The sequence below is a fragment of the Lacerta agilis genome, chromosome 10 (assembly GCF_009819535.1).
Source record: "Lacerta agilis isolate rLacAgi1 chromosome 10, rLacAgi1.pri, whole genome shotgun sequence".
NCBI classification, from domain to species: domain Eukaryota; kingdom Metazoa; phylum Chordata; class Lepidosauria; order Squamata; family Lacertidae; genus Lacerta; species Lacerta agilis.
In genome coordinates this window covers 11,916,935-11,932,041 of record NC_046321.1, presented here as the reverse complement: position 1 = coordinate 11,932,041, position 15,107 = coordinate 11,916,935, and the positions used below count along the sequence as shown (strand labels likewise).

The 15,107-nt window shown below is 45.9% G+C and overlaps 1 protein-coding gene across 1 annotated transcript in view; it reads left to right on the top strand.

Annotated features, from left to right (window-relative positions):
- The first annotated feature begins 5,511 nt into the window (after nt 1–5,511).
- Nucleotides 5,512–15,107, top strand: part of BCAT1 (branched chain amino acid transaminase 1) — a 61,171-nt gene continuing 51,575 nt past the window's right edge. The window contains exon 1 of the mRNA XM_033161673.1: nt 5,512–5,614. Coding sequence (XP_033017564.1) covers nt 5,609–5,614 — 6 coding nt within the window. The 5' untranslated portion in view covers nt 5,512–5,608. The remainder of the gene's footprint in view (nt 5,615–15,107) is intronic.

The following is a 15,107-nucleotide window of genomic DNA, read 5'->3' as shown; positions in this document are numbered from 1 at the left end:
ATTTCAGAAACCATACAAGCACATTTCACTAAATTTTCAAGGTTCAATTTTTGTCTTCTTTGTCTAGAGCAATTTTGGCACTAGTGCCCTAGAAATAAGGTGTTGTTTTTAGAATTGGCAGGATTCATCTGGTCAATTTATCAGGATTTATCAGACGCGGGTGGCGCTGTTGGTTAAATCACAGAGCCTAGGGCTTTCCGATCAGAAGGTCGGCGGTTCGAATCCCTGCGATGGGGTGAGCTCCCGTTGCTCGGTCCCAGCTCCTGCCCACCTAGGAGTTCGAAAGCACGTCAAAGTGCAAGTAGGTACCACTCCAGAGGGAAGGTAAACGGTGTTTCCGTGCGCTGCTCTGGTTCACCAGAAGCGGCTTAGTCATGCTGGCCACATGACCCAGAAGCTGTACGCCAGCTCCCTTGGCCATTAACGCGAGATGAGTGCCGCAACCCCAGAGTCATCCATGACTGGACCTAATGGTCAGGGGTCCCTTTACCTTTACCTGGTCAATGATCCTGCAAAGAGCATATCTAAAAGCAGCCAGACATACTCTTCCATTTATCTTTCCTAATAGAAAGCTTTCTTGGGGGGGGGGTCCCTCTGCAAGAGACCCTCCTACTACTGTGGCAGCTGCCTCAGGATAATTTATTAGATTTCCTAAAGCAGCTCTTGAACTGATGCAAATTTGCTGGCAGCTGGCAAGGCTGACAGAAAGCATTTGCTGCACAACAAATCAAACCCAAAGTACCTTTTCATTTTGTATCGACTTTCAGGCCATCCCTGAAGTAGACAAAAGAGAGTTTTTGCACGCATGCAGCTGCCTTAAGAATCGGTTGTCTGGGGATCTCATTATTTTGAAGCCCGGTTGTAAACATACCTACTACTTTTTGTGGTGAGACCCCTTTGAAAATAGGTGCGGAGGTCAATAGCGTGCACAAACATCAAAGAGAACTACACTGTAATCATACATACTGAAATGTATTGTACCTTAATGCAGTTAGAGTTGAATCCTTCCTAACCTGCAACAGCAAACAGGTGAGTTTGTGTATGGGAGGGGGGCTTGTAACATCAAATTACATACATGCTACAGATGGATGGATATTTCTTCTTGGGGTTTACCCGGGACCGATAAAAAGGAAGGACCTCTGGCATCATGGTTAGAGTGCTGGACTAGGACCTGGGAGGCCAGGGTTCAAATCCCCACCCAGCCATGAAGCTCACTGGGTGACTTTGGGCCAGTCACCCTGTCTCAGCCTGACCTACCTCACAGGGTTGTCGTGAGGATGAAATGGAGGAGAACCATGTGCACCACCTAAAGCTCTTTGTACTAAAAATGTGGTATGTAAATGTAAGAATTAACACACATTTTTTAATGCAACTTGCAGGCTTAGGTAGCTTTTAGAGGGATTTGAGACAAATAAGTGGGTCCTGGAACAAAAGGTTGCAGTGATGGACTTCCAGCCACACCATTCTATCTCCCCATTTCCTCTCAACAGTTAGCATTTTGTGCCCACTGAGCATGGCCTATTTGTAGTGGGGTGCCTTCTCCAATTTAGGGTGTGTGTGTGTGTGTGTGTGTGTGTGTGTGTGTGTGGACGTACTTGTGTCTATTCCCAGCTACATTAAAATCCTGGATTTCTCCTTTGCTTTCTTTGGACAGCTCTCACTTCTGTCTCTAAATATGTCTCCTCAGTATGAACCTGGAAATGACCTATCCAGACCACTTGTCTTCACCCTTTTTGTATTTGTGTGCATCCCTTGCTCCATTCTAATCTGGGGGCGGGGGCAGCTTCCTACTTTGGCATTTTTTTACCCTCTAATGACAGGGATGCGGGTGGCACCGTGGTCTAAGCCACAGAGCCTAGGGCTTGCCGATCAGAAGGTAAGCAGTTTGAATGGCCGCAACGGGGTGAGCTCCCGTTGCTCGGTCCCCGCTCCTGCCAACCTAGCAGTCCTAAAGCACATCAAAGTGCAAGTAGATAAACAGCTACCGCTCCGGCGGGAAGGTAAACGGCATTTCTGTGTGTTGTTCTGGTTCTGCAGAAGCGACTTAGTCATGCTGGCTACATGACCCGGAAGCTGTACGCCGGCTCCCTCGGCCAGTAAAGGAAGATGAGTGCCGCAACCCCAGAGTCGGACACGACCTAACGGTCAGGGGTCCCTTTACCTTTTTAATGACAGGGATAAGGAACCTTTGCCCCTCCGGATGCTACATGAACTCATCCCTGACGCTGGGGTGGACAGGAGTTTTAGTTCAATATCTGGAGGGCCAGAGTTTCTTCACCGCTGCTCTAAATGTTCTTATGTTTATTAAGTCTTGGGATTATCCTGAGTTTGCTGATACTGTACTTTCCTTTTGTGCCTGGGAAGTCTTGAATCAGAAAGAAAGAAGGGATGATAAATAGGTTCAGAGGTAGTCTATCTCCATCTAAACCATTACCTTCAAGCCTTGCTTGAAGGCATCTGGTTGGCAAATGTTGCATTAGAATGGAGCATCCCACAGAGTTTTATGTTCCTAAAGGCATTGCTTTGGTCAAGAGAAACAACCGCCTCAGGCTCTGTTAAAATACATGAATGTTTTGCCATCTAAACTTGAATGTGCCTAGGGGTAAACCTTTTGAACTTTGCAATGAATTTAACCTGTATTCCTCAAAAACCTGAAAGGATGCCCTGGAACTAGCACTGGGGTCTAGACATGGGTGTCCTGTGAACTGAGCCCCCATCAAATGTCCCTAGCAAGTTATTGTTGATTGTTTTTATTTAAAGCCTTGCAAAAGCTGGTTGGCAAATGGATTCTAGCATCATCATTCACTGCTGGGTTATTATTTGAGCATTTCCATGGCAACCCTCACACTCTGCCTTCTGATCTTGCAAAGACTTAACTTGCATGTTGGCTTTCTGTGCTGTAAGGACTACAGCCTATTCACCCTCTCCTCCCAAAAGAGAGAGAGAGAGAGAGAGAGAGAGAGAGAGAGAGAGAGACGCTATGATGATGAGTTCAAAGCTGCAAGCAGCTGTTGCGCAGATTAGCCAAAATGGCATTTTGCACCAGTTCAAATGCAGTAGCGGTCCAGAATTCAGATGAGACATTTTGGAGCTGTGCCTGGTTTTGGATTCATTTTTATTTTAAAAACTTGCAACCCTCTCTTCCAGCTCACCTGAGCTCTTGGAAGTGGTATACATAAAGCATTAAAAAGCAATTAGTACAATCATTTTAAGAAGCGGTGTAATTTCAATAAAAATAAAAAAAGGATAAAAGCAACTGGAGGTGCATCAGTGTAAAACATGGAAATGATTTCCAGCTGAAAACAAAAGGAAAACGTCTGGGGTGGGGGGAAATAAAAGTTATACCAAGACAATAAAAAGTATAATACATGCATACATAAATGTCTGCCTCTAAAAACAAACTCGGGTGGTGAGGACCAACAGCAACAGAACCCAAATGGCACCACTGTGAAATAAGGAGGAGGTATTATGATGCCTTGGTGTTCAAAAAGCTTTTTACAAAGTACAATGCCCAAGACTCCTGAGTAAGCTCAGCTGTCACGGAATGAAAGGAGAGATGCTTTTGTGGATCGGCAACTGCTTAAGAAACATAAAGTAGAGAGTAGTAATAAATCCATAGTTATACCAATGGAGGGTTGTAGAAAGTGGGGTTCCCCCAAAAGATTGGTATAGGGATCTGGGCTTTTAAACTTAATCATAAATTACTACGGGTTAGAAGGGGAGCTGTGAGGTAGCTGATTTTGCTGAATGTTCAGGATTATTAAAACAAAACTGATCTCCAAAAGGATATCTCCAAACTCAGTGAATGGGTGGTAAACTGGCAAATGGAATTCAATGTAAGAAGTCTAAATGGATGCATGGTTTTTTTTTGGGGGGGGGGTGACTTGACCAGGAAGGAGACTTTATAGAGGTAGAAAGTATATTACCCCCCTATAATGTAGAAATGAAATCTCAACACACGGTTCCCCCATCCCATTTGAAACCATGCCAGACCCTGCTTAGCTTTGCAAATGTGCTAGCAGTTTCGTTGCTGCATTTTTATACCCCCTAAAAACCAGGGAGGGAAACCTTCGGCCCTCTGGATGTTGCATGAACTATAATTCTCATCATCCCTGGCGCTGGGCTGGACAGGAGCAATAACCGGAGGCCCAAAGCTTCCCTACTATTGCCCTAAAGTTTATTATGTTTATTATTATTTTTTGCATCTGAAAATCTTGGAGTTACCCCGAGTCTGCTGGCACTTTTCTCTTGTGCCTGGGAAGACTTGAATCAGGAAGAAAGGGGATGGTGGAAGATAGCCCTGTTAATGGCTGTTAGCCATGTTGGCTAAATAGAACCTCCAGGTTTGGAGGCAGTCTATCTGAAGATCTTGGCTCAGTGTGTACCAGCTGTGATGAAGGCAAATTTAATTCCTAGGGTTCCAGTTACAGGTAGGTAGCCGTGTTGGTCTGCCATAGTCAAAACAAAATAATAATAATAATAATAATAATAATAATAATAATAATAATAAATTCCTTCCAGTAGCACCTTAGAGACCAACTTTGTTCTTGGTATGAGCTTTCATGTGCATGCACACGAAAGCTCATACCAAGAACAAACTTAGTTGGTCTCTAAGGTGCTACTGGAAGGAATTTTTTTATTTTTTATTTTGTTTTAATTCCTAGGGGTTAGGGTTCATTAGGAAAGGAATGGAAGATAAATCTATCGATAATAATGCCATTGTACAAATTGATGGTGCAACAGCCCTGGGGAATATTTGTGTCGCCTCACACCCGAGAAAAGGATGTTGCACAGCTGGGAACAGGTTCAGAAAAGGGATGACCCGAAATCATTTTTACATTAAGGGAACCCACATGGTAAAAAAAATAATAATTGAGGAGAGTGACACATAGCCATAGAATGCTAGAATTGTGTAATCATAGAATTGTAGAGCTGGAAGGTTCCCGAGGGTCATCTAGTCCAACCCACCCCCCTGCACTGGAGAAATCTCCACGAAAGCATCTCTGACGGATCATGGCGGGAGCCACCACCAAGAAGCCTCCTCGATTTGCAATTGCACCCTGCCTTTGCTTAATCAATAGCAAGCCCGCCCCATCCTACAGGCTGCCTAGGGGCACAGATGCATAGATAGGGCCGGGAGGAGAAGAAAGCGCAAGCGAGGACGGACGTCCTGGTCCCTTTCAAGCGCTGGACTTGCGCCTCCTCCAAGGATGGGGATAGATGCACGGATGGAGAACCGGGATGACGGCGCCGCGGGGATTTGCTGCTTCTCCTCCCCTTCCTCTGCCCCCTGGCGGTGGCTGTGGGGAGCTCCGTTTCCTGCCTGTGATGCAATCGGCGCGGGTAAAAAAAAGAAAAAAGCCGCCGTCGCCGCCCGCTGCTGGAGAAACTCGCTTGCAAGCCTGAGCTGCAACGTGTCCCGCCGGCGCTCGCTTTGCCTCTCCTGGGCTTCTTCTTCTTTTTTTTGCAGAGCTCTGCTTCGGGAGCGGCATCTTTTGGGGACGCCAGAGGGAAAGAAGCACCCCCCCACACACGTCTCTGCAAGCCGACCCCCTTTTCCTCTGCCCATCTTTAAATTTTGGGGATTGGGGTGCATTTCTCCAGCGCAATGAAGGTAAGATCTAGAGGAAGCGATCGTGCGCAGCAGCAGCTGCTGCTTTTGCATCGCGGGAGGGTGGGAGATGCGCGTCAAGGAGACCCGGCCACGTTTGCGAACATATACGGGAGCCAGCTCACACGTTTCGGGCCCAGAGGCAGAGAAAGATTGCAGCTTCTGGGCCAGTGATCTGGTTCCAATTGCGCTTCTTTGCTCCCCAGTCGTATCCATATGGGCCAGTGCTGAAAAATGTATAGGATCGGGGGAAGCGGGGGAGCCATCAGCAATTTATTTATAGGAATGCTTTTTTTTGCATTAGTTAAGATTTTGAAGGTTCCTTTAAAAAAGTGGCTGGACTTTAAGGGTTAAAACCCCCCGAATTGCATTTATTTATTAATTCCACCCACCACCACCCCGCGCATCTTGCACGTTCAGTGGCTCCCCCCCCCCCCCAATACAGCAGCATAAAAACAACAGGCAATGCAATGACTAATTCGGACTGGAGGGTTCCAGGGTTTATTTTTGTGGCTTATTCTGGAAAGAGCTATATTGTATATATGTGTGATTTAGTTTGTGTGTGTGTGTGAAAGATATGCATTTGTGTTGGATGCTGCGATTTGTGGGGCCCCGGAGTTTATTTATAGATCCTTAGCTCTGCAGTCAATTTGCATGCTCCGAATCAGGTCATCGGGGAACGGGAGAGTCACTGGGTTTTTTTTGACGGGCACCCTCCGTGTAAATGGAAAGATGTGAGCTGTCCACCCGGAGAGACGTGAGACCCTGCAAGTTATTTGCCTCTTCTCCCGCCTCCCCCAACTCAACCTTCTGCAACCAAGCTTTCTCTAACAGATGTGCTCCAGATCCTGTTTCCTTTCACACATTTCCTCTGCTCTGTTGAAGGGAAGGGGAAGAAATTCTCATCGAAACCGCTAATGTGCACCTTTTAAACTTCCAGGATGGCTTGTGGGTATTTGGGGTGCGGGGAGAGGAGGCAGTAACTTTATACCCTGGTGAACAGCTGAACCCCAGGAAGTATTTGTTTGGGGGGGGGGTGAGCCTGCAAGTAAGAGACCAGACAAAGGGTCTGTATTCACATAAATGTCACTGGCAACTTTGAGCTGTGTGTCATGCAAGATGGGACTTGCAGCCAGAAAGCTAGCTCCTGGGCCAGACTCACTTTGGGATCCTTCCTGCAGTCTTACGACAGCCACAGAAGGTAGAAAATCAGGGTTGCCACCTTCTTCTTCTTCTTCTTAAGGGCTGTGCTCCTGTGCCGTTAACAGCTGGTCGAGAGGCATTAATAAGTAGCCGAAGCTTTTCCTCCAAAACTTCTCAGATCCAGGAAAAAAAAGCTTCGCCTGTTGAATTTCAGCCTGCCAGGCTGCTGCCGAAGGCTAGGGCAAAGCTGGCAACCATGCAGCGTCACATATGCAAAGTACGGAATGCAGAAGTGACCAATCGGACCTGCAGCAGAATGTTGCCGTGTGGAGTACTCCTGTTCATGGCTGCAGCCAGCCATGCCCTCTTCCAGACTATTCCATTCCATCCCCCTCCCCCCCCCGGAAACTCCCCCCACAATCAGTTAGCATTCTATGCCCACGGTGCATTCTCAGTCCTCATTCATAGGACTTAGCAACGTGTCCTATACAGAGTCAGGCCATGGGCCCATCCGGCTCAGTACAGTGGTACCTCGGGTTACATACGCTTCAGGTTACATACTCCGCTAACCCAGAAATAACGCTTGAGGTTAAGAACTTTGCTTCAGGATAAGAACAGAAATCGTGCTCTGGCAGTGCAGCCGGAGGCCCCATTAGCTAAAGTGGTGCTTCGGGTTAAGAACAGTTTCAGGTTAAGAACGGATCTGCGGAACAAATTAAGTACATAACCAGATTTACCACTGTATTGTCTGTGCCAGGTACTACCAACCTTTTAACCCAAACGTGTGTTTGGGGACCCATTTCTTACTCTTTCCCCATATATTTGCATGGCAGTAGTGCTCCTGTTGCAGCACACCTTGGATCAGGATGCGTTAATCAGTAAAACAGTGGCCTGCACTGACTGGCAGCAGCCCTCTGGGGTTCCAGACAGATGTCTCTCTCCTGCGTTTATTTGGCCGTGCCGGGGATTGAACCCGAGACCTTCCTCATGCAAAGCAAATGTTTCGGTTCTGAGCTACGACTCTCCCTTCAGTAGTTTGGGGCTCCCTTTCTTTCTTTTTTTTAAAGCTTTCTTTATTTGTTGCCATTTCTGCAGAGCTTAGGGGCTCCCTAGGCCTGCTAACACAGTGCCCCCACCCTTTGGCTCCCCGGAGATTTGGGAGTTGCTATGAGTATACAGTATATTCAGGGATAGCCAACTTGGTGCTGTCCAAATATTATTGGACCCTGGTTTCTCGTATGCATTGACCAGGCTTGTTTGGGCTGATGGGAGTTTGGAGCCTGGCAACATCTGGAGGGCACCGTGTTGCCTATTTCTGGTATATATTACGTATTTGGGCACTGCTCAGTTGGCCTGCAGGCTTCGTCATGCTCAGGTGATGTGTCAAGGGTGCTATCTAACCAAAGAATTGGACTTGTACCATTACAGATTGTTGTAGGTGCTTTCATGATGGAAGGTGCCATTTATTGGAACGGGGTGGGGTGGGGAGCCCAATTATATTCATACACATAGAAAACTTCGTGTATCAGAGAGGTGGCTGCATAACAGCTAGCTTTCTTGTTGTTTAGTCATTCAGTCGTGTCCGACTCTTCGTGACCCCATGGACCAGAGCACGCCAGGCACTCCTGTCTTCCACTGCCTCCTGCAGTTTGGTCAAACTCATGTTGGTAGCTTCAAGAACACTGTCCAACCATCTCGTCCTCTGCCGTCCCCATCTCCATCTTTCCCAACATCAGGGTCTTTTCCAGGGAGTCTTCTGTTCTCATGAGGTGGCCAAAGTATTGGAGCCTCAGCTTCAGGATCTGTCCTTCTAGTGAGCACTCAGGGCTGATTTCCTTGAGAATGGATAGGTTTGATCTTCTTGCAGTCCATGGGACTCTCAAGAGTCTCCTCCAGCACCATAATTCAAAAGCATCAATTCTTTGGCGATCAGCCTTCTTTTCTTTGGCGATCTAGCTTTCTAGATGCATGGAAATATGGGGGGGTGCAGGGGGTTTGTGTATTTTTGCAGGGAGTACCATCATCACATCTCTTTTTTGCTGCCCTTGGCATCCGTTTTGTGCTGGCACCCGCGGCACTTTTATCAAGATATGAATGCTGGCACCTCCTTTTATTTTTACCAAAATCAAGCACTGGAAATAGTTGTTTGCTTCAAAGAGCATTCGGTCATGACGTGATTGAATCTGAAGCGGTCCAGACCAGTTCAGGCTTATTCCCTGATTTGCTGTTTATGAGAACTTGTTATCTGAAATTCAAAAGTCTTCCAATATTTTAAAAGGATCCTCATCCACACACAGCAAATGGGGCATGGAAGAAATTGTTCCCAAAGAATAGCTCTATTAATAATCTCTACCAGTCAAAGGAATAGGAATACATTTCATTTATTTCAATACCGCTTTGTATTTTTGGGGGGGAAACGAATCTCGAAGCCTGTTTCCCACCTACATTGAAACATCAAATAAAACAATCCGGAATAAAACAACCGAAAGTCAAATATGAAGTATATTGTACATTCAAAGCAACATAGTTAACCGGAAACCAAAATATTATCAAAATAAAACACGACAGAGGCCACAACTACAGAATGCACATTGAGCACAGCAAAATTATCTTAAACAATTCAAAAGAAAACAGTTCTAAAGGAAGTGAAATAACACCATTGAAAGCAGCGCAAACCAGCAGGAGAAATAAGTGTACAGTATTATAATAAGCACAAATCAATCAGTTTGCAGAGGAAATAACAGTATGTGGACTAAAGCTCAACTTTGTCAGTTGCGTGAAATGAGGTTGTGAACCGGGTGGCTGGGCCGTACAGGGGACATTTTTGTGAATAAATTGATTTGCAAAGTGAGTTTAAAAGTTAGCATTAATAGGCATCTGCTCAGACGGCACTGGTTCCATATCCATCCATGAGGGCAGAAGTACATGTTATGTGATTCTTTGTTTTTTTGCTATAATTCACGGAGGTTGAGGTGGTCTACTTCAACTGACAGAGGCAGCATGCCTCTGCAAACCAGCTGCTGGGAATCTCAGGGGATCTTGTGCTCTGATCCAGCTTGCAGGCTTACCTTAGGCAGCTGGTTGGCCATTGTGAGAACAGGATGCTGGGCTACATGAGCCTTTCTGATACGCTCCGGCAGGACTCTCCTTACTCTTTGGAAGATTCGTACAGAGAGGGAGGCTTCTAAACTCTTTCCTCTTGCATTGATTTTCTCCACTGAAAATCTATCTACCACCTCCTATTGCTTTTACCCAAGAAAAAATTCTAGTCGCAGTATCTTTTCCCCAGTGGAGACAAAAAGCAGCTTTTCGTTGGTGTCATTTTTAAACAACTATTCCCACCCACCTCCCGCATTTTGCATTGATCTCAGGAGTTGTACTGCATGCTGTTTTTTCCTCTCTTGTATTTTTTTTAAAAAAATGTTTTTATTAAACATTTTCTTGGGTTACAATAGTACACACAAAATTTTAAAAAATCCTTCCGGTGAGCTCATACCAATAACAAATTTAGTTGGTCTCTTAAGGTGCTACTGGAAGGAATTTTTTAAAATTTTGTTTTGACTATGACAGACCAACACGGCTACCTACCTGTAGAAATAACACACATCGTCTCTGTTTTCAGACCATAAAGTCCTTTCTACAGACCAGTTGTTATTCTCTTGTTTTTTGTTAATATCGTACACGCTGCCTTGGATTTTTAAAAATTAATTAAAGGCGCTATGGCAGAAATATTGTTTAGTAAACTGATTAAGGATGTGGGGGGGGGGAGCATACAGGTATTCTGCAGTAAAACAGCACAAGAGGGGAAGGATGGAAGAAACTTGTTTTCCCCCAGCCGTCTCCTCTCGGTTGGATTGATTCCCCTCACAGGGTTGTTGTGCTAGCAAAAGGACTTCCGCCTGTGCAATGCAACTTCCTCTCCTTGTCTGCACTCAGTGTGCTTTCCTCACACCCCCCAACACCCCCACAAAGAACCCCTAGAACATATTTAGAGAGAGGGGAAGTTCTGTGCCAGGGGGAGTTATTCCACACGAGCCACAGCTTCCTTAGACACAGCCCTCCGTCCTTCCACTTACGGTAAAAATTGCATCCGCGTTGCGGTTTTGAATTTTTAAAAAAATATCCCGAAAGAATCGTGGGGCTGCACATAATCTGTGATTCCGCTCTGAATGACAACAATGGAAGTTAACAAGGTGCAATCATTCTTGTCAGCAACCCAATGGATGTAGGTATGCCCAGGTATAGCCGGCCCTAACAGGCTCAGGTTTTAATCTCTGCAAGTCATCGAAAGGGAGAATCCTTAGTTAGTGTTTGTAGTGGCAATACCAACTTTGGTGCGGTCACAACAGGGTGCAGTGCCAACAATACCAAGAAATAGTTTTTAAGCGACACAGAAGTCACTTTGAGTTACCTGTGATGGAATGTCCTGCCAACAAGATAACGGGATAAGAAGCATAGAAAAGCTGTGTGAAAGTTTTCGGGAGAGAAATTGCCTGTTGTTGTTTTTTTTGCTGCAAAGTGCACCCATTTTGCCTTTGCTATCTGAAGCACCCATGTAGAATGCCCTCCCTCTGAAAGCATCATACCAAGAGAAGTTTGCTTTTAATATATTACTGCATGCTGGATTCTAAACCTTAATTCCCTGGCACCAAATGCTACCAGCTATCTATATCAGGGATGAAGAGGCTGTGTTGTTGGACTCCAGCTCCCATCATCCTTGACCGTTAACCATGCTGAGACAGGCTGATGGGAGCTGGAGTCCAACAGCATTTGGGATAGCTCAGTCGGTAGAGCATGGGACTCTTAAACTCAGGGCTGTGGGTTCGAGCCCCACAGTGGGCAAAAGATTCCTGCATTGCAGGGGGTTGGACCAGATGACCCCCGGGGTCCCTTCCAACTCTACGATTCTAGTATTCTATTTAGAGAACCGCAGGATCCGCCAGCCCTGATCTGTGTCCATAAGCTCAATTGCTGTGCTTTACGTGTTTCTCCTTATGAATGCAGGGTTGAATGAAACACAAAGTACACAAATGGATTTTCAGCACAATAGACGCTAGGTTTTTGGAGAGGTGGGGGAGATTTTAGGATTGTGGGAATGTACTGTACTTGATTTTGTGTCTGTGTGATTGGACCTTAAAGTCCACCATTGGACACATGAGTCTCAAAACCACAACTGCCTCTGCATACCGTACATGAGACAGATGCTTTGGTTGGCAACTACAACTCATGGGAGTTGTAGTCCAGAACGTTTGGAGAGCATCAAGATGGGGAAGGTCGTTTTGTGTTAGCTGTTGTTTGTCCATCAGTGAAAAGCAACAGCTTCTGAAGTCCTGCTGGGCACTTAAGAGGAGGAGGACCCTGAAAATCTGACTGGAGGCTAGAATTGTTGACATAGCACCAAACCATGGTTTAGTGTTTCATCTGAAAGCATCCAGTGCATATCAAAGGGCTCTGAGCCCTCGGGAAACTGTTGCATGAAAGCTAAGCATCGTTGCTCTCATCCAGAAATTCAGAGGTGCTGACAAAATAAATTTGGAACCCTCCTGACAATATTAAACCATAACACAATCATGAAAAATGACAAGCTAAAACCATGCCTGTCAAATTGCAGTCAGTTTCTCTCTCTTATTATGACTGCTTACTCAGAAATGATAGCAGTTGTCTTATTTACATGACTACCCCAGCTGAGTTTCTGCCCTTGCAAATCCAAGAATCCTGTCTCAGTTATACAAGAACCAGCGAGTCCCAGTTTCCTTGGAATTAATTGCTTTGTCTCACAAAAGTATCCATTAAGAAACCAGGCGGTGGAGTAAAACGCTGGGCGCTCATCCTCTTAAATAAGCCATTATTTTTATTAGAGGTTAAATTGACTTTCCTCCATTAGAAGGACTTCGGCAAATATTGCGGTACGCAGCTGAAAATGAAAACGGCTTTGCTTATCTGAAAGATAAGTGCCTCTCCCTTTCCTTTCCCACATCAATCCAGTGAAAACAGAGTTTGGGGATAATCAGAGGTTTTCACTAGCTTGCCTTATCAGATTTAAAAAATCTTGGCACATCCGTGTCTTTCTGGCTACGTTCTAGAATCTCAGAGTTACCTTCCTTTGATGCTTACTGTTCGTAAACAGAATTTAAATGCAAGATCAAATAGTGCTTTGGGTGCAAGATGGTTGCCTGGTCTGCCAGGGCTGGGTCTTTTTCTGCTGTGGTGTGTGATATTTGAGGGAGGAAACCCCAGTAAGCACCTGATGATTCAGGGTGACCTTTTTCTGCGAGGGCCACATTGCCTTGGAATGATCTTTCAAGGGCCGCATGACACATGGGTCTGGAGCTGAAACTAGGCAGGGGCAGAGCTAGAGGCGGGTGTGATTCCCCCCCTTTACTCTCTTCCTCCTTGTCACCTACATGGGGTCAAAGGTCAAATGAAATGGGATCACAGGCCTCAAATTGCCCACCCCTGATTTAGTACACTTCTCTATCGGTGCGCAGGGTACATTTCATCATGTGAGTCAGGCGCATAGGAATTTTTTTTCCAGTAAACCCCATAGATGCGGCTTGTAGAAAAATTACCCAGACTTGAGCATTGAGTCATGCTTAGTGAGGCAGTGGAGGGGTGGGGAAGGAGTTTCCACTGGTTCCTCCTGTTCTTGTTTGCTGAACTCAGTCTGATCCACCAAGGCCATGAGCATTATAGAACAAATTGTCCCTTAACTATGAAAGGGAAATGGGCCACACATGGTTGCTTAGGAAATTTCACCTGCAACTAAGCCCCACTGAACCAGTATTAGAAACTCAGACATATAAGTTAGGCACCAAATAGCTCCTTAAACCAGGGTTACAGTCGCCAAAACAGAGTTGTCTAGTTGCCATTTTGGGGCCAGACAGCTCAAAAGCCCCATTTTCCAGTACGACGTTTTGGTTGCTGAAATTTATTCGGATTGCGCAGATAAAATATTACGGTTAGAATTCTACAGGATGAGTTGCTTGTGTGTGAGAGCAGTCAAGATCCAAGGATCCCCAGGCATGCACCTCCAGATGGTGGAGAGTCAGGCACTGTTGTAAGAAAAAATCTGCCCTTCTTCCCTTATGGGGTACACAAGAGCCCTTGCAAAGTCCTTTGCAGGTTCTCCATTGGTAGGAGTAAAAAAACAGAGGCCAACCAGAGAAGATTGAGAAGCAAAGCAGCTAGTAAGCTTGGTCTTTATTGAAGCTGTTGCAACAGCGGTGATTTTCAGGGGAAAAGACCCAGAACAATGCAGGCATGCTCTTATAAAGACATTTCAAAATCCCTCCTGGAGTCTAGCCCACCCCCAGAAACAGCATCCAATCACAGAAGAGGTTATCCCAAGACCACCACCACCCCAGATACACCAGAGCTACATCACAAATTGGGGGGGGAGGGGTCAGAGGAGGTAACTTGGGAATTTTCCACACCTATGCCATCTCTAGACAGCATCTTAAAAAGCAAAGACATCACCTTGCCGACAAAGGTCCGTATAGTTAAAGCTATGGTTTCCCCAGTAGTAATGTACGGAAGTGAGAGCTGGACCATCAAGAAGGCTGATCGCCGAAGAATTGGTGCTTTTGAATTATGGTGCTGGAGGAGACTCTTGAGAGTCCTATGGACTGCCAGAAGATCAAACCTATCCATTCTCAAAGAAATCAGCCCTGAGTGCTCACTGGAAGGACAGATCCTGAAGCTGAGGCTCCAGTACTTTGGCCACCTCATGAGAAGAGAAGACTCCCTGGAAAAGACCCTGATGTTGGGAAAGATGGAGGGCACAAGGAGAAGGGGACGACAGAGGATGAGATGGTTGGACAGTGTTCTCGAAGCTACTAACATGAGTTTGGCCAAACTGCGGGAGGCAGTGAAGGATAGGCATGCCTGGCATGCTCTGGTCCATGGGGTCATGAAGAGTAGGACACGACTGAACAACAACATGCCATCTCTCCTTGACCCCTCCCAGACACACATTTCTGCAAAACAAAAGGTTTCCTCCCTGGCCGGTAGGGCTAATGGCTGTCCTTTGTGAGGGAAATGGCCCATCCTCAGGCAGAGACTTCTCACCCCCTCCCTGCAGATGAAAACACTTGGCCAGCTAGGAGACAAAATGGAGTGAGGCCTGTCTTTGTCTGTTGTTTTCAGACATGTGGCCTTATTTGCTTGGTACGTTACTAACTATTAATATATATATGAAAGACCTTAAAATTCTTATAACAGCACCATCCTCGCACCTGGGCATCTTCACTTGGTCGCAAGTAGCCGAAAGCCAGGTGCAAAATGTGCCTGGCGAATTTCAAACACTGCTTTCACCTGCAACTAAGCCCCATTGAACACAACTCCCAAGGAAACA